General features: G+C 41.4%; 2 protein-coding genes and 1 non-coding gene across 3 annotated transcripts; 2 read left to right on the top strand and 1 right to left on the bottom strand.

Annotated features, from left to right (window-relative positions):
• Positions 1 to 1,723: 1,723 nt before the first annotated feature.
• On the top strand, positions 1,724 to 2,355 carry LOC147921015 (uncharacterized). The gene is made up of 3 exons (XM_087501342.1): positions 1,724 to 1,880; positions 2,027 to 2,205; positions 2,287 to 2,355. Exons 1-3 carry the CDS (start codon positions 1,724 to 1,726, stop codon positions 2,353 to 2,355), a joined length of 405 nt encoding a protein of 134 aa, XP_087357468.1.
• Positions 2,356 to 9,678: 7,323 nt separating this feature from the next.
• On the bottom strand, positions 9,679 to 10,023 carry LOC147921014 (uncharacterized). The gene has a single exon (XM_087501341.1). The coding sequence runs from the start codon at positions 10,021 to 10,023 to the stop codon at positions 9,679 to 9,681; it is 345 nt and encodes a 114-aa protein (XP_087357467.1).
• An 8,121-nt stretch (positions 10,024 to 18,144) lies between these two features.
• LOC147921013 (small nucleolar RNA R71) lies at positions 18,145 to 18,251 on the top strand. The gene has a single exon (XR_015591838.1). It is a non-coding gene; the product is annotated as a small nucleolar RNA R71 (small nucleolar RNA).
• The last annotated feature ends 641 nt before the right edge of the window (positions 18,252 to 18,892 follow it).

The raw sequence follows: 18,892 nt of genomic DNA, 5'->3' as shown, positions 1-18,892 counted from the left end.
CGAAAGAAGCCTTCGCAACGTCGACAAAATTACATACAAGCTAGAAATCTTGTCGTCGACAAATTTACATACAGGAAGTCTTACCTATGTTTTCAATTTTTGTTCTTTTACCATTTTTTTTTTGAACAAAGTTTCTTTTACCATTTATATATCTGTTTTGTATTTATCCAGAACGCGTCATAGTCTAATAGTGTTTGAATTATGGATTTCCTATCGGTATCTTTTTTATGGGAAAAAGGTATATTTCAACCTGTATTTTTTTGAAGTGTATTTTTCTAATCATATAACAATATAGTGTTTTTTTCAACCTCAACCTTCTACAAAATTTAAATTAACTACCTTTTACTTTTCTTTTAGAGTTGATATCAATATTGACTCAAACAGACGTTAGTCAACCTAAAAATTATTCTTCTTCCTCTTAGCATTTAACAATAATGTCTAATTTCACTTATACTTCTACTTTTAACCTATCCGAGTCTCCTTTAAATTCCGCCATTGGTTCATCTTCTTCCTTGGCGTTCGTCGTAGCCTCCGATGAAGATTTCGATAATGCGTGTAGCATTTGTCTCGGGCCTTTCACTCACCTGGATCCTTCCGAGTTCCACAATCAGATTCTTAAATTCTTTGTCTCCCTATAAATATATTTGTTTCAAAGTTATATCAAAATTGACTTTGGTTCAGGTGGTCTAATACATTTCTCTGATGTAGTCTTTGTCTCCGGTTCGAACTCAAAGCATGTTAACCCTTCAATTTTTGTAAACAAAGTAACGACGTCGTTTTAAGAAAGATGCCACGTGTCATGCGACATCAGTATTTTTAAACGGTTGACTAACGTCTGTTGAGTCAACGTTGATATCAACTCTAAAAAAAAAGTGTAGGTAGTTGATTTAAATTTTGTAGAAGGTTGAGGTTGAAACAAACACTATATTGTTGTATGGATAGGAAAATACACTTCTAAACAAATAAAGGTTAAAATATACCATTTTCCCCCTTTTTGATGCATGATCCATCATATTTTTTTTTTGTCGGCCAATTCATTTTTTTTAACATGAAAAACCCAAATAGATATTACAGATGGTAAAACAAAAGCCCAATTCTTCCAACATTTACAACTCCAATTTAAATAAAATGGGCCTTTTTTTCTTCGAGCTCTGTCTCAAACTTTTCGAAAGCCCTTTTCGAAAGCCCTTTTCGAAAGCCCTTTTCAAAAAAATGGGCCTTTTTTTCTTTTTGGGTTACCAAACGGAAAACATTGACCCTTTTTATATGGTATATATTATATTGTTGTCATAAAAAAAACAAAATAAGTATATACTTTTATTTTATTTATAAAATTGATTAAATTATCAATCATGGACCCCTTTAGATCAAAAAATGAAAAATAAATAATTTTAACCATTAACGGGTCTTTTATGGACTGTGGAACAACACAAAAATTCGATCATAATTTTTAAGGAAAAAAATCTATCTATGGTTTTGATTCAATCATGGACCCCTTTAGATCAAAAATCCATCTATTGCTCTTCCCAGAATCGATGAATTGTTGGATCAGTTGAGAGATGCTACTTGGTTCTCCAAAATTGACCTGGCGTCGGGTTACCATCAGATTCCGATAGATAAGGCAGATGTGAGGAAGACTGCATTCAGAACGAGATATGGGCATTATGAGTTCGTGGTGATACCTTTCAGGTTGACTAACGCGCCAACAATTTTTATGAGATTGATGAACAGTGTGTTCCAGGAGTTTTTAGATATGTCTGTCATCATATTCATCGATGACATCCAGGTGTATTCTAAGATTCCTGAGGTGCATGTACTGCATCTGAGAACAGTTCTGGAGAAACTAAGGGAGCAGAAGTTGTTTGTCAAGTTGAGCAAGTGTAGTTTCTGGCATCGAAGATGGGTTTTCTTGGTCACATTGTGTCTGCAGATGGAGTTTCTGTAGATCCGGAGAAGATTCAGGCCATCAGAGATTGTCCTAGACCGTAGAATACCACGGAGATTAGAAGTTTTCTTGGGTTGGTAGGTTACTACAAGAGGTTTGTACAGGGGGTTGCGAGCAGGGCACGGACGATGACTAAGTTGACAGGGAAGGATGTTCCTTTTGTTTGGTCACAAAAGTGCGAGGATGGTTTCACAAGCCTGAAGGAGATGTTGACTACTACGCCAATGTTGGCACTGCCAGAGCAGGGGGAACCCTATGTGGTTTATACAGATGCATCCATAGTTGGTTTGGGGTGTGTGTTGACGCAACATGGGAAGGTTATTGCCTGCGCTTCGTGACAGCTGCGGAAGCATGAGGACTATTATCCTAGTTATTATTTGAATATGGCTGCTGTAGTTTTCGCCCTGTAGATTTGGAAATCTTATTCATTATTGTGCGAAGGTACATGTGTTTACAGATCATAATAGCCTTAAGTATATATTCACTTAGCCTGAGCTGAACTTGAGGCAGAGGCGGTGGATGGAGCTAGTGGCGGATTATGATCAGGAGTACCACCCTTGTAAGGCTAACTTGGTTGCAGATGCTTTGATTCGGAAGCGGGCGGCTTCGGCTCAGGAGCAGGACATGGAGACTTTGGTTAAAGAGATTAGTGCATTGAGGTTGTGTGATGTCTTTAAGGAGCCATTGGGTTTGGAGGCGGTTGATCGAGCAGATCTTCTGAGCAGAGTGCGGTTGGCTCAGGAGAAGGATGCAGGACTGGTGTGCCTCTAGTGATGCTGATGCACGGTTGGATCTGTGTGCTCAAGGATGAGGATTTGAGGCATGAGATTCTTAGGGAGGCTCAGACGAGCAAGTTCTCTATTCAGCCAAGAGCGACTAAGATGTACCATGACCTCAAGCGGTACTATCACTGGGTCGGAATGAAGAAGCATGTAGCTAATTGGGTCGCGGGATGTGACGTCTGCCAATTAGTGAAGGCTAAGCATCAGATTTTGGGCGGGTTGCTAAAGAGTTTGCCCATTCCGGAGTGGAAGTGGGACAAGATCAGGATGTAATTGGTGGTAGGATTGCCAGTGTCTCGGACCTATGATGCTATTTAGGTCATTGTAGACCTGTTGACTAAGTCAGCACATTTTTTGCCTATTAAGAAGACCATTGGAGCACCGGTCTTGGCTAAGAAATATGTGAAGGAGATAGTCAGATTGCACGGGGTGCCAGCGAGTATCGTGTCTTATAGGGCATTCCAGGCGGAGATGGGCACTAAGGTAAATATGAGTACAACCTACTATCCTCAGACATATGGGCAGTCAGAGAGGACGATTCAGACATTAGAGGATTTGTTGAGGATGTGTGTTCTGGATTAGGGTATTCATTGGGCTGATCACCTGAGCTTGGTAGAGTTTGCTTACAACAACAACTACCAAGCGAGTAACGGGATGGCTCCTTATGAGGCGTTGTATGGGAGGCCACCGTTATGCTAGACTCAGGTGGGGGAGAGGAGCATATATAGAGCGAGTTTTATTCAGGAGACCTCAGAGAAGATTCAGGTTCTTAAGCTGAATATGAAGGAAGCTCAGGATCGGCAGAGGAGTTATGCCTAAGAGGAGGAGAGATCTTGATTTTCAGGGTGGGGATAGAATGTACCTCAAGATGACCATGTTGCGGGGTCCTAACATGTTATTGACAAAGACTAAATTGAGATTGAGGTATATGGGTCCGTTCAGAGTGATTGAGCGGGTGGGGTCGGTAACATATAGGCTGGAGTTGCCTGATGTTATGCGTGAGTTCCACAAGGTCTTCTATGTATCGATGCTGCGGAAGTGTGTTCTTGAGGATGGCCAGTTGTTGGCTAAGATTCTTGAGAATCTTCAGCCTAACTTGACCTTGGAGGCGAGACCGGTGAGGGTTCTCGAGAGGAGAGTCAAGGAACTTTGGAAGAAGAAGGTTTCTTTGATGAGAGTCCTATGGGATTGTGATGGTGTTGAGGATAAGACTTAGGAGCCAGAGGCGAGATGAAGGCAAGGTTCAAGAAGCAGGCTGCAACTTGAGCTTGTCTAGCCTGGTCCCAGATGTAGTCCATGGCAGAAGCGGGAATGGAGTATTCTAACCCATCTCTCTTGATACTTGGTCACTTAGGGGTGGTTAGTTGTGTGACTAAGTACCAAGACGAGGAGGTGTTTGGGATACGAGATTTCCGTGAAGCTAGTGGTAAGAGAAAAGTTTCCTGAAGTGGAAGTTTCTAAATGTGGAAATTTCCAGAAATTGGAAGTGCTAAAAATAAAAAGTTTTATGGGAGCTAGAATTTGTCTATTTTCAGCGGTTGTGAGCCTTGGTGGGGCTTGGGTGGCCTTTTGTGGCGGGCTGTTTAGCCAATTGTGTTGCCTTTGTGGCGGGTTGTTCAACCAATGTTGCCTGTTTAGACGGTCCTTCGGGATGTATGGTCTTCATGACGGTCCTTCGGGACGTATGACCTGTTTAGGCAATCCTTCGGGATTTATTGTCTTCGTGACAATCCTTCGGGACGAGAGGTCTTCATGACGTACTTCGGGACAATTGGTCTTCGTGACGGTCTTTCAGGACGATTGGTCTTCGTGACGGTCCTTTGGGACAAGTGGTCTTCGTGATGGTCCTTTGGGATGTATGGCCTTGGTGGCGGTCCTTGTTAGGACAATTGTTTGGCCTTTGTGGCGATCCTATTTAAGACATTTGTTTGGCCTTGGTGGCGGTCTATTTAGACATTTTGGCCTTTGTGGCGGTCCTGTTTATGACATTTGCTGGCCTTAGTGGCGGCCCTAGTGGCACGTTGATGATCCTTGTGTGGTCATGAGGTATTATAGTGAGGAGATATGTGGTTGATAGGACATTTTGATGTTTTATGCGAACCATGGGAGGGAGACCTGGTTAGGAGATATGACTCAGACGTGTTCTGAATTGTTTTCTCTAAGGACAGTTGGTCATGAAGATTTTAGTTCTCCTAGTACCGTCATATTCTGAGACTTTGTGGCTCGAGAGTATGGCTGGTATATCGACTTCGGATGACGATTCGGGGGCGCGATGTAGGGTGGCAACCCGAGAGACAAATATTGGACTTCCCTTATATTTTATGGTGATAGGCTCAAATTAACCCTAGAGCTACTCTCTCAAATTAAGAGATCACTATAGTACTTAGGGTTAATTTGAGCCTATCAAATTTTGGCGCCGTGGCCGGGGACTCTTTTGATCTACTATTAGATTTGAGTTTTTAATTTCGTCTAAATTTTTCTCTTTTTATTTGCAACTAACACGCTTTTGTTTCTCTTCTCTTGTGTGTTTTAGGTTTATGCCTCCTAAGCCGAACACTCGGAACAATAAGACTGGTCCAACTGTGAAACTTTCAAACCAAGAGTTGGGAAAGTTCGAGGGTGAAAACCAAAAAGCTGATCATTGAAGATGGTTAACACAATCATTCTGAGACTTGATGAGGCTGTTATTTTGAGGGATCAAGAGGGCCACTTGCGCAATGAGCAGGGCCAAAAGATTGATGCAGAAGGTAATGTGATTACTGACATTGTTGTTGCTGACATTGTTGTCGCTGAGGAGCAGGCCGATGGTGTCGACAGACGCCAACAAGGTGTTGATCGACACCCTCCTCCAGCAGACGCACGTGGAGCTGCCAACCATGTTAACAACCCAGTTCGACGACAGGACCAAAACCAGGATTTGATCAGGACCATTGCAGACTACAATAGAGTTGATCTAATGTATGAGAACCGCTCTGCTATTGTTCCTCCTCCTTTCCAGAGGAATGACTTTGAGCTGAAGCCTGTATACTTCCAACTAACTGGACAAAGACCTTTCTCAAACCTGCCCAATGAGAAGCCTCTGGACCATATAGAACATTTTGAAGATCTTGTGACTAGTATCAAGGCTAATGGTGTTACGGAAGACTACATTTACTTCAAGCTATTCCATTACTCACTTGCAGGAGAAGCATCTCAATGGTTAAAATAGTTGCAGCCCAGATCTTTGACAAATTGGCAAGAAATCAAGGTGGCTTTCCTCAACTACTTTTATGATGATGGAATGTCTGATGAGCTGAGAGTCAAGCTGTCCTGTTTCAAGCAAACACCATATGAAGCCTTCAAAGCAGCTTGGGTGAGATTCAAAGCTTCTTAGAGGGACTGTCCACACCATGGTCTCTGATAACAGGATTTTCACCCACGGTACCAATTCCCTATGCAGTTGTAGTACAAAAGGTTATCAATCCAAATGGTTGTTATGCTAGCAGATAAGATATGATCAGAACAAACAAGTAAAGCCAAGCAATAGTTGGGGTTTGATCTAACAATCCTAAAATAATTAAAAGAAAATAAATAAACAAGAACCATACGACCTAAGTACTCGATGCGAGCATTCGAGTACAGGATCGGGTGGAGTGATCGGGTAAAGAAGAAGAGTAAAAACAACTCGAAGGTGTACACGAAGCTGGTGATTGGGTACCAGTTCAGGTATATGGTCGAGTTATGAATAAAAACGTAAACAATCAAGATGCGAAAGCTCCTAAGGATGGGGTAATCGACTCCTAAGTGTTCCTGACCAGTATGGATGTCCTACATGCCTCAAGCAAATATTCCCTAGACAATGAATCTCTAAAACCTTGTTAAAACACTCTCGTGATAGAAACAATCAACCTTGATCACTCCCCTACCCAACTCTCGTTGGAGGAACATGACCAAGCAAGCAATACAAACCGATTCATTATTGTCAATAAACTCCTTACACATCTAATCTCTTAGGCTAAGTGAGTAAATCTCTAGCATTGATTGATTCAAGCATTTCAACAACATCTCTCGATGGCAAAACACCCTAGATCTACTCTCAACCTCTCGGTCTGAAAATAGCATTAAGAACACCAATCTAGAAAGGAATTTATATAACATAAACAATCAAGCTAAGACTTCCTAACCGATCAAGAACACATATTTGTCTATCCCATCCCTAGGAACTTTGTTTCACTACTCAGATCTCATTGCAGAAAACATAAAAACACAAATAAATGAAAATTGCATTGTATTGAAAATAGAAATAGAGTAGAAGAGTACATAATCGAAATCTAAAAGAATAGCAAAAGAAAATGAAAATAAATCCTAACAAAGTGGAAAAAGAGTTTGAATCGCTCAGTTTCTCTCCCAGAAGCTCTCTCTCTCTGTTCTGAGGGTCTACGGCGTCCTAGGGCGAGAGGAAGAAGAGGGGGGGGGGTTTATATATGGAAACCCTTTAAACCTAGCTGCCCAGTCCTGCCCGAGGGTCTGCTCGAGGCGGTTCTCGAGGATGTGGTCGGGTTACTCCTTGGATAGGTCTTTGGGTTGTTCTTCCTTCTCTTGGATCTTCCTCGATCGTTCTTCCTGCTCAATAGCTCCTTTGGGTACATGCTCGGATTTGACCTTGTTTCTCCCCATTTTAGGTTCTAAAGCACCTGTTTTCATCCAAAATGTGCAAATGCAAGAATGCAACACCCTAAATGGCCTAAATGTGGATTCCTACAGTTAATGACCTAAAAATGTTAATGTTAGGATATATATAATGTAAAATATGGACAAAAAAGGATGCCTAAAACATGTAAATTAGAGAGTTATCAGACCCCCAAAACTGAAATCTTGCTAGTCCTCTAGCAAGGAAGTAGGAGGAAGAGGGTAAAAAATGGGACTCATAACTTTTTTGAGCTAAGCGAAGGATTCAAGCCATAGTTCTTAAAGATAGTTTAACGGTGCTAAGATCAATTAACATATTTACAAATATTTTTTTCTATGCTTATTACCATGCACCGATCTAGTTCAACCTCCAACTAAAAGTAAAGACTTGCAATTCCAAAAAACATCTCTTTCATATTCATTAAAGTGTTTGGAGAATTCTTGCAAATGGAAGGTGAATCAAGCTCAATCGGATTCAAGGGTAAGGTTTTTTTGGTAGGGTGGTTGCAAACAATATCTTTGGGTGGTTCTCTCTCAAAAGATGGAATGCTAAACAGTCGTGAAAACTATCTAAGATTGAGAACAATTAGGGCATACAAAGCTTAACTCTTGATAATCTACCCTTTTCTCATTCACTTTTTATTTTTTTTTATTTATTTATTTTATTTTTTATCAACCCCCTAGAATAGAACTACTCACATCCTTGATTTTAACTCTTTTTTTTTATAATCCCTAAGGTCTAAACATTAAACATCTAGCTCTTTTTTTTTCTTTTTTTTTTCCTTGCTAAACTCCTAATAATATTCCTATATTATTTTTTTCTTTTTCTAGGAGACTATAACAAGATCTTTTTCTCTGTTTTTTTTTACTTAGAGACTTAGAGCTAATTAAACCGAACCTTAGGGACTTTCTTCTTTAATTACTATTTTATTCCTCAACCCAACCCCAAATAGTCATGCTAACCACCTATCTTTCAAAACTGATTCTAATAGCTAGTCCAAATGATTCTAACTTAGCTAAATCAAGAGCCAGTTCTTTGTCGTTCTTAATACTCTCAAGGTTTCACAACCTATAGCACAATGAAAAGGCCTCACTCAACAATTCATAACAAGGTTTGAAAGAAAGGTTTGGGTTCAATGGTAGGGAAACGCGAATCAGGTTAAACGAAAAGATTAGTAAAAATTGAGTGCTAACCCAAGTTCAGAGTTACCATGAGCAAGTATTCAAGGTGATTGTGCTAGAAAGATGGCAGTGAAGATCATGGATGAAGAGCTAGTCAAGCAAACACAAAAAGGGCTTTCTACATATGCACGTCGTCCATTATAGGCGCCTAGAGAGAATGGTACTTGGAGATGATTCTAGATTCCTAAATGAGTAATCCATAGATTACCATTGATGTCCAATAGCTTTGATCGTAATGGCTGGATCTACTACTACTTCGTCCATTGAAATTCCATAAGTAAGACAATTTAAGTTCAGTTTAAGTCCAATAATATAGAGATGATTCAATGTTCAAGCAAGTGGAGGAAGCTTTCAAAAGACACAAGGTTTTAACAAAGATTTTTCATTTTTTTCCAAAGATTGATCTAGCAACAATGAACTGTGATTAATGGCTATAGCTTCAATCCTAAGGTTTGGCTTTAAAGAAGGTGGTTTTAATCATTGTCCCCTAAAATGCATATTCATCAATCCTATATGAAGCAATCTAGACTCAATCCTAGTATGGAAATGCAACTAAATGAACATTCTTTTTTTTTTTTTGTTTTTTTTTTAATTTTCAATTGTTTTGGATTTTTTTATGCAAATAGATGCAGCCTCAAATGAATAAAACTAGCATGCAAAAATTTGAAATAAGAAAATAAGAAAATAAAACACACAGTCCCATGTGTAAATAAAAGTCTGAAAAAGAAATATGAGAATCACACAAAATGAAACAAAATAAAATGCAATGGTATAAACAATGGTTTGGATGAAAGTGGTACCTCATGGGTTGGTGAAGAAGGAGGTTGTGGCAGCCTCCATGCTTGCCAATGTGTACCCAGGATTGTCACCGGCTTCAGCAGGCGCCGGGATTCGCTCATCAGAAAGCTCGGTTATACGCACGGACGATCTGCTCGGCACAACATCTGAGGGGTCGATCGGGTAAGGCACCAGATAGCTTGAAAACACCAAGGAGAGAAAAAGACTTAAAAACGTAAGTTATATTTACAATTCTGCCGTTGGGATTTCCTCCAAAGAGATCTTGTTTATAGTCGTTAAGCTTGACTTTTGACTCTTATCAGACTAGTGCGGGATCGGTGAGATACATAGATGACCCCGCCTCTTGCTCTCATTTGCCATGTATTTCTTCACTCTCTGCCCGTTTACGGTAAACTCAGTCCCATCCTTCCCGAGTAAAGTCACTGCTCCATAGGGCATAACTTCTTTAATTGTGAAGGGTCCTGACCATCTCGACTTGAGATTCCCGGGGAACTGTCGAAGCTTCGAGTTGAATTGAAGGACTTTGTCTCCAGCTCTTAAATCCTTGTGTTGGATCTTTTTGTCATGAAAGGCTTTGGTTCTTTCCTTGTAGATCTTCGAATTATCATAAGCCTCTAACCGTATTTCATCAAGTTCGTGGAGATCCATTACTCTTCTTTCTTCAGCAGTCTTTATGTCCAAATTCAGGAGTGTGGTCTCCTAGATCGCTTTATATTCAACCTCAACTGGCAGGTGACAGTTTTTTCCATAAAGAAGCTGGAAAGGAGTTCGCCCAATCGGTATTTTGTAAGCTGTCCTGTAGGCCCATAACACATCATCTAGCTTGAATGCCCAATCTTTTTTTGTGATTCCCACGACCCTGGCCAATATCGCCTTGATCTGTTTATTACTTACCTCCACTTGTCCACTGGTTTGTGGGTGGTAAGCTGTTGCGACTTTATGCTTGACTCCATGCTTCCTTAACAAGCCATCGAAAACTCTGTCAATGAAGTGGGTTCCTCCATCACTGATCACTACTCTTGGGATTCCAAATCTTGGGAAAATGATGTTTTTGAACATCTTTGTTACGACCTTGTGATCATTTGTCATGCTGGCGATTGTTTCGACCCATTTTGAGACATAGTCGACGGCCACCAGGATGTACATGTTTCCATTCGAGGGTGGATTGAAAGGTCCCATGAAATCTATTCCCCAAACATCGAAAACTTTGACTTCTAAGATCGGCTGTTGAGGCATTTCATTCCTCCTACCGATGTTACCCATTTTCTGGCATAGGTCACACTTTGTTATGAAGAGCTGTGCGTCTTTGAACATGGTTGGCCACCAGAGACCAGCTTGAAGTATCTTTTGGACGGTTTTTAAGGTAGCAAAATGACCTCCATAGGCAGATCCATGACAGTGCTCTAGTACCCCTCGGACTTCTTCTTCTGCTATACATCGTCTGAACAGGCCATCTGTCCTTTTTTTGTATAAATAAGGTTCATCCCAGTAATAGCTATTGACGTCCCTGAAGAACTTCTTCTTTTTGTGAGCATCATAGTCCTTAGGAATTTCCCTGCACACCATGTGTAGTTCACGAAATCTGAGTACCAAGGTAGCTTAGCCGACTCGATTGCCATGAACTCGATCAACCCGGTTGACTCGGGGATCGAGTGAGCTATAGTGTGTCTGATCGTGTGGCTCATTTCTTCCAAGAAGTCGATGTGCATCAGTCTATCTTCGGGCATTGAGTCATCTATTGGAAGTGGATCCTCAATTCTCATTCTAGACAAATGATCTGCCACCCCGTTTTCAATTCCTTTCTTATCCAGAATCTCTATGTCCAATTCTTGCAGAAGAAGGATCCATCTGAGGAGCATAGGTTTGGTTTCCTTTTTTGAGTAAATGTACCTTAGGGCGGCATGATCCGTGTAAACAATCACTTTTGATCCGACCAAGTAACTCTAGAACTTCTCAAACGCAAAAACCACATCAAGGAGCTCTTTTTCAGTTGTCGCATACCTTTTTTGGGCATCGTCCATGGTTCTGCTAGCGTAGTAGATCACATGAAGCTTTTTATCAATCCTTTGGCCTAGTACTGCCCCTACAGCGTAATCTGATGCGTCGCACATAATCTCTAAAGGATGATCCCAATTAGGTGCTTGAACTATTGGTACACTCACCAAAGCTTCCTTTATCTTGTTGAAAGCATCCAAACAGTCCTTGTCGACTATAAATTCTGCTTCTTTGCAAAGGAGCCGCGTTAACGGTCAGGCGATCTTAGTGAAGTCTTTAATAAATCGCCTGTAGAACCCTGTGTGACCTAGGAAGCTTCTGATGTTTTTCACTGATTCAGGAGGTTGGAGCTGAACCATCACTTCTATGTTAGCCTTGTCAACCTCTATCCCCTTTTATGAGATCTTGTGGCCTAGGACTATCCCCTCCTGAACCATAAAGTGGCACTTTTCCCAATTTAACACTAGGTTGGTCTCTTCACACCTTTTGAGCACCTTACAGAGGTTTGAAAGACAAGATGAGAATGAGGCTCCACATACTGAAAAGTCATCCATGAAAACCTCCACCATCTCTTCTATTAAATCCGAGAAGATGGACGCCATGCATCTTTGGAAAGTTGCGGGAGCGTTGCACAAACCGAAGGGCATCCTCTTATAGGCAAAGGTACCATAAGGGCAGGTGAATGTCATTTTCTCATGGTCGGCAGGATGTATAGGGATTTGGAAAAATCCACTATACCCGTCAAGGAGATAGTAGTATGGGTGGTTAGCGAGCCATTCCAGCATCTGGTCGATGAAAGGCAGGGGAAAGTGATCTTTCCTAGAGGCCGAATTAAGCTTCCTATAGTCAATACACATTCGATGACTCGTTATTGTCCTAGTGGGAATTAGCTCATCTTTCTCGTTCTTGACAACGATAATTCTTCTTTTCTTTGGAACGCAGTGCACTGGAGACACCCAAGTACTACCAGAGATGGGGTAGATAACTCCAGCATCGAGTAACTTAAGAATTTCCTTTTTTCACCACTTCTTTCAGGTTTGAGTTTAGCCGACGCTGAGGTTCACAACTAGAATATGATTCATCCTCTAGGTTTATCTGGTGGGTGCAGAGATCAGGGGATATACCCTTGATGTCATCTAGAGTGTAGCCTATTGCTCTTCTATAATTTCTTAACTGAGTGCAAAGCAAATTCAGCTCTTTTTCGGGCAGGCTAGAATTGACAATAACTGGATAAGTTGAATTAGGTCCTAAGAAAGCGTACCTTAGCCCAGATGGAAGAGGTTTGACTTCTACCTTAGGCGCCTTTGACTCAGACCAATCATCAGTGGCTTGTAGTTGCGACTCGGAGTGGTGCTCGATCACCTCTCGGTGTATTGGTCATGTTAGTGATCGGGATGGTGATTGGGTGGTCTGGTGTTGAGCAGCTGCACGACATGACGCAAGTGGTGACAACTAACTTGTTCAAGCTTCGGTTGTCGAGAATCATCCTCTCCTTTTCAGCTTCCCCTGTGTCTTCACTTAACTCCGGTTTGATGATTTCCCGATAGGTATCGAGCAATTCCTTATAGAGATCCGTTTCTTGGTGTATGAATCCCTCCTCGCTATCTTTATAAAGTTTGTAAACAATCCCTGATTGTTACTTCCTCAAACGCCTCGTCACGTAGTTTTTCTAATTCCTCTATCCAGAAGGTTTGCCCAGCGATTGTGGGCTCTTTCATAGTTTCCCGAATATCAAACTGCATAGTAAGGTCTTCCCCAAATTTCAGATCGATCTTCCTGTTCCTCACATCTATCATTGCTCCTGCGGTGGCTAAGAATGGTCGTCCTAAGATAAGCGGATCCCTTGGTTCTATATCCATTTCCAAAACCACGAAGTCGGTCGGTACGTGTACTGATCCTACCTTGACCGGCAAGTCTTCCAATACTCCACTTGGCAACCTTGTAGTTCGATCTGCCAGAACTAGTTGGATGTCGGTGGGTTTGAAATTCCCAAACCCAAGACGTTTGGCTACAATTAAAGGCATTAAGCTGACTGATGCCCCCAAGTCGCAGAGACATCTTCCGAACGTTGATATGTTTATATTTTGTCTCTCCTTAGCATATATTTATCATGCATTTAGCTAGGATAACTGATTGTTTTGCATCTTTTTCTAGTATTTTCTATACACTTTGCATGTCCAGGTAGTTATTGCATCATCCTTGCATACATTGTGCATTTTAGAGTATTTCAGGTATCTAGCATAGGGGTTGATGATGATTGTAACCTTCTTAGCATGCTGAATTCAATAGGATAGGATCAAGGCCCTTGTTATTAGTTCTTTGATGCATGTTGATTGAACTTGAAATGTAAGACTGAACCAGACTTTGAATCCTCGAAATTGTATTCTAGTCTTGATTGAAGCATGTTTTGAATTGACATCATTCCCTATCCATCTGAACCTAATCTTGACTTGCAATTATCTTGTTATGCATTGAAGTTGAACTCATGGATGCCATATACATACTTGGATTGTCTTTCACATTTTTACCACCCTTGTCAATCCAAGTAGCTGATTCCCATCTTTGGAACAGTTTCCCGCACCCTTAACCAACCATTCTTTCAAGCCAATTGTATTCTTAAGTGTCAGGTCTTTTCCGAGTTGAGCTTGTTAGAAAGTGTTAGGTTCTAACCGACAAGAGTAGGATCTTGTGTAGTTCTAGTTCGCGTTATCCAGACTAGTAGGACTAGGTGAGAACTCGATTTTGGGTATTGGGTACGGATTTGTGCAGAAAAGTAAAGGGTAGAAATTCTTAAGGAGGGGGATGTGTGTTCAAAGTTTACAAGTCTAGTAAAGTATTTGGGTTGAGCAAGTAAAAAGAGTTATTGGTTCTGGACATAAAATAAAAAGATTAGACAAAGAAAGGAAAGTACAAATGCTTAAGATGTCTAGAGTCCTTAGAAGAAAAGAAAAGGAACCATAGTGATAATAAAGATTTCCCAATCCGCTAAAATGAAAAGAAGTGAACTCCTCCTAAGACAAACTGTAAAGAGTTTGAGATGATGTTTCTGACGAAGGGTAGAAATACGACCAACTTCTGGGTTAGAATGTTAGGACTGAGTTTCCTTGGGGACCTTTGGGTAGACAGGGCGCTGCTCTTGTATGTATCAGTTGGTTTTAACCTTTAGCCTTCTCCTAAGCTCAACTCCTTTTCGTGAGAGAACCTTGTTCTGTATTGATAAAACCACTTGAGAAGGAGACCATCTTTGTCTCTGACCTTTTAACATAGCCAAATGAGTTCAATGACATTGTTCAGCTTAATTCACGGTTCTCTGTTAATGAATGTTAAAGGGAGTGGTTGATAGGGTTGCATGCGTAGATTAAAGATCAGAATCGTTTCGATTAAGTTAAAAAATAAAGTTCCTTCACCATGCATCATAGAACTAAAAACAAGGACCTTGATTCTAACTACTCTATTCAGCATGTTTTAGGATCTGAGACCCCATCTTCACACCTCTTCTCCATACGTTGTACTTGATCGTTTGCTTGAGGGCAAGCGAAGAATAAGTTTGGGGGAGTTGATATGTCTATATTTTGTCTCTCCTGAGCATATATTTATCATGCATTTAGCTAGGATAACTGATTGTTTTGCATCTTTTTCTAGTCTTTTCTATAAACTTTGCATGTCCAGGTAGTTATTGCATCATCCTTACATACATTGTACATTGTGGAGTATTTCAGGTATCGGGAACACGTCGCTCAACATCGCCATTCGAGTCGTCGTTCGAGCCATCCTTCACGACGTCGTTGAAGTCACCGTTCGAGTCGTCGTTCAAGCCATCGTTTGAGTCGCCATTCGAGTCATCGTTCGATTCGTCGTTCGAGCCATCCTCCAAGACGTCGTTCGAGTCCACCACTTGAGCCACTCTCGAGTCACCACTCGAACCACTCTCGAGTCACCACTCGAGTCACCACTCAAGCCACCACTCGAGCCATCACTCGAGTCACCGGTATAGGGATTTAGCTTTCGACGTCTTCATCAAAGTTGTAGGGAATTGAGTTATTTTTCCAACTCTGTTTATTTCAAGCCAATCGAAGATGTAGTTCAAGAGTTATCATCGTTTTAGTGGACGCGTATACACCCGTTCGAGCCACTCGTCATGCAACCACTCCACCCCGTTCGAGCCGTTCCACTCGAGTGGGATTTAGCTTTCGACGTCTTCATCAAAGTCGTATACAATTGAGTTTTCTTTCCAATGCCGTTTATTTCAATCCAATCGGAGGTGTGGTTAAAAGGTTATCATCGTTTTAGTGGATGCGTATACACCCAGCTCGAGCCGCTGCCCGTCGACTCGACCCTCCAGCTTGAGCTGCTGCCCGTCGACTCGACCCTCTACCTCGAGATGCTGCCGGTCGACTCGACCCTCCACCACTCGAGCCAACACCATCACCCACTCGAGCCACCACTCGTTTGCACATGTCAGGAAGACGTTCCGTCTTACACGCTTCAGGAGATTCCCAAACCGATTCTTCATCTTTGTTTTAAGTTTTAGGGATTTACGTGTTTTACTATAAATATGTTTTGTTAAGTCTTTGCGGAGACATATTATCTTTTATCTCGTTTTTTTTCTTAAGGTTTACCTAGACACCAAAAACATTCTTTGATTTTGTAATCCAGATAGCTTTGATTTCATTGAGTTTTTGCATTTGATTTCTTCTACAAAGTTGTTGTTCATCTCATTTTTGTCTATCTGATCATGCATGATTCAATGATTTCTGGATTTGTATCTTTGGTGATGATGATTTCCGTATCTGAGTAGTGTGATAGTTCTTGAGGATGGGATAGATTAGGTAGAGGATCTTAGTCTAATAGGATGCCTAAGCTTAGATTGTTTGATTTCCCTTCTGGATTAGTATTCTTACTGCTAATTTCTTACTGATCATTTGAGATTAGATCTTAAGCATCTCAGCACCCAAAAGGTGTTTCATGGGATGCTTGAACAAACTAATACCAGAGATTTGCATTTCTAGCCTAAGAGATTGGATGTCTAGGGTGTTTATTGACGTGAATGAACTTGTTTGTCATGCTAGCTTAATCATGTTTCTCTAGCGAGAGTTAGGTTTGGAAGTGATTGAGTCTGAGTAGCTTCTATCAAGAGATTGAATTAGCTAAGCTGTGATGTTTGTTATCTAGGGATAGCTTGATTGTGTTCTGTTAGGCGTTCTAGGTAGATTAAGAGACTCCACCGAAATTAATAACCCCATCCTTAAGGCCTCTACTTATCTGATTGTTTCTGCATCTTTAAGCTTGTTCTTTATTTCTGTTCCAATAGCTTGCTCATTTGTCTCTGCTCGTTAGCTTGTTTTTGCTCTCTTAAGCTATTGCATTTTAGCTCTTGTTCTGCAAACTCGTTTTGTTCTTGCATCTCGTTCACTCTAGGCTGTTAGACAAAAACTCATTTTGAATCTGGCTTAACTTGTGACTGCTTAATTGCATCTCGATTGTTAGTAAAGTTTCCCATTTGGATTGACACCTTCTGTACTACAACTGCATAAGGTTAATTGAGACCTGCTAGGAGATACAAAAATATTAGTATCAAACGTCAAAGGTCCAATCGATCAAGGTAATGTGAACGACCCTGGGTCGCTCAGTTTCTTAGGTGTTGTAGTCCTTTGGATTATAGCACTGCACTCGTGATTGAGTATGACCATTCCTTGAACTTGCTTGATCCGTACCATCACCGCATCCTTCATGAATTTCTGGTAAGGGGGTATCAACGTCCATTAGAGGCATGCGAAGCTCGAGTTTCTGCATCTGGTTTTCGAACAATGCCTTGTACTTCTCAAGAAGTTCCTTGCGAAACCGTCCAGGAAATGGCAAGGGTGGCTTGTAAAGTGGAGGGATGAATCGTCTCTCTTTCTGTTTCTCTCCTCCTGGTTTGTCTGGAGGTAGTGGACTTACAGGAATGTCTACCCGATCATCTATCTGGGTGGTGTGATCGGGTAAAGGGTCGGGTTTTTCTGTGGAATGGTTTGGTGGATGAGTAGGAGTGGGCGGCTCACGGAGATCCTCCCCATCTAAATCATTGCTGTCTGCAAGAATGTTTATTGGTACCTCCCGAGGTGGTAAGTGGCGTCCACTCCGTAGGGCTATTGCGAGCGCAGACTCCTGACTTTTTGAAGTTGAAGCTGATTTATCTGTAAGCATCTGAATTCGAGAGTTCAAAGCATCAAACCTGTTGTGTAGTTGCTGATAATTGGCCGATAATCGTCTGGCGAGATCATCGAATCGTGTATTAATTTGTACCGCATCGGTCTTCTGAGTTGACAGGACTTGGTGCATCATTGAGATCAAATCGAGGGATGAAGAAATGTGTGAAGTGGTTGGGCTGATAGTCTGGTGATTGGGACATAGGTTTTGTGCCCTATGTTGTGACCTCCTTGATTATTGATGAAGTTCACTGCCGCCAACTGAGTACTCTCCCCATCTTGTTGTTGAAACTGGTCTTCCTCTGAGATGGCGTGGACATGCTGCTTCTGGTTGAGGAGCTTGTCTAATTTGTCATTGAGCGCCTTCATGTCGCGCTTGTACTTTGCATCATCCTCTTCGGAAGAGCTTATAGTGCGATCATACTCCGCATTGTAATGCCCATCAGATTGAGGCAAGTTCTCTACTAGATCCCAACCTTCATCGACATCCTTGTTGAGGAAATTCCCATTACTAGCGGTGTCCAACAACATCCGTATCTTAGGGACCACACCTCGGTACAGTGTACTTAGCAATGAAGCATTGCTGAAGCCATGATGAGGGCATCTGCTTGTGTATCCTTTGAAACTTTCCCAAGCTTCACTGAACGTCTCATTGCTTTTCTGAACAAACCTAGAGATGTCATTTCGCAGCCTTGCGGTTCTGGAGTTGGAGAAGAATTTGGCTAGAAACGCCTTTTTGCATGCTTCTCAAGTGGTGATGGACTCCTTGGGGAGTGATTTTTCCCAGATGTGTGCTTTGTCTCCAAAAGAGAATGGGAAAAGCCGGAGTTTGAATCCATCTTCACTGACTCCATTGATCTTGGTTAGGCTACAAAGCCTATCAAACTCATCTAGATGACCCAATGGGTCCTCCATTGGCAATCCATGGAATTTGTTGCTTTGTATCATCTGGATGAGACTACTCTTGATCTAAAAATTATTGTTATCGAAAGCAGGTGGCATAATGCCATTCCTTTGAGTGTGAGTAGATGGAGCATCTCCTTCTCCTATGTTGGTCCTCTCTCATAATAACTCTCTAATTTACATGTTTTAAGCATCACTTTTTGTCCATATTTTGCATTGTTTCTACCTTTACCTTAGCATTTTTAGGTCATTTACTGTAGGAATCCACATTTAGTTCATTTAGGGTGTTGCATTCTTGGTTTTGCATATTTTGGATGAAAACAGGTACCTAAGAGCCAAAAATGGGGAGAAACAAGGTCAAATTCGAGCATGTACCCGAAGGAGCTATGGAGCAGGAAGAACAGTCCGAACACCAACCCGATCTAAGAGGA

The sequence above is a fragment of the Camelina sativa genome, chromosome 19 (assembly GCF_030686135.1).
Source record: "Camelina sativa cultivar CO46 ecotype springtype chromosome 19, ASM3068613v1".
NCBI lineage: Eukaryota > Viridiplantae > Streptophyta > Magnoliopsida > Brassicales > Brassicaceae > Camelina > Camelina sativa.
This window is presented reverse-complemented; position numbering and strand designations above follow the sequence as displayed.

What these genes read in the sequence shown, in the direction of transcription:
- LOC147921015 (XM_087501342.1), top strand. Translation starts at nt 1,724, where the DNA reads ATGAACAGTGTGTTCCAGGAGTTTTTAGATATGTCTGTCATCATATTC. An exon ending in GTTTGTCAAGTTGAGCAAGT is followed by an intron (nt 1,881 to 2,026) that starts GTAGTTTCTGGC and finishes TTGGGTTGGTAG; the next exon opens with GTTACTACAAGAGGTTTGTA. An exon ending in AGCAGGGGGAACCCTATGTG is followed by an intron (nt 2,206 to 2,286) that starts GTTTATACAGAT and finishes GCTTCGTGACAG; the next exon opens with CTGCGGAAGCATGAGGACTA.
- LOC147921014 (XM_087501341.1), bottom strand. Translation starts at nt 10,023, where the DNA reads ATGGATCTCCACGAACTTGATGAAATACGGTTAGAGGCTTATGATAAT.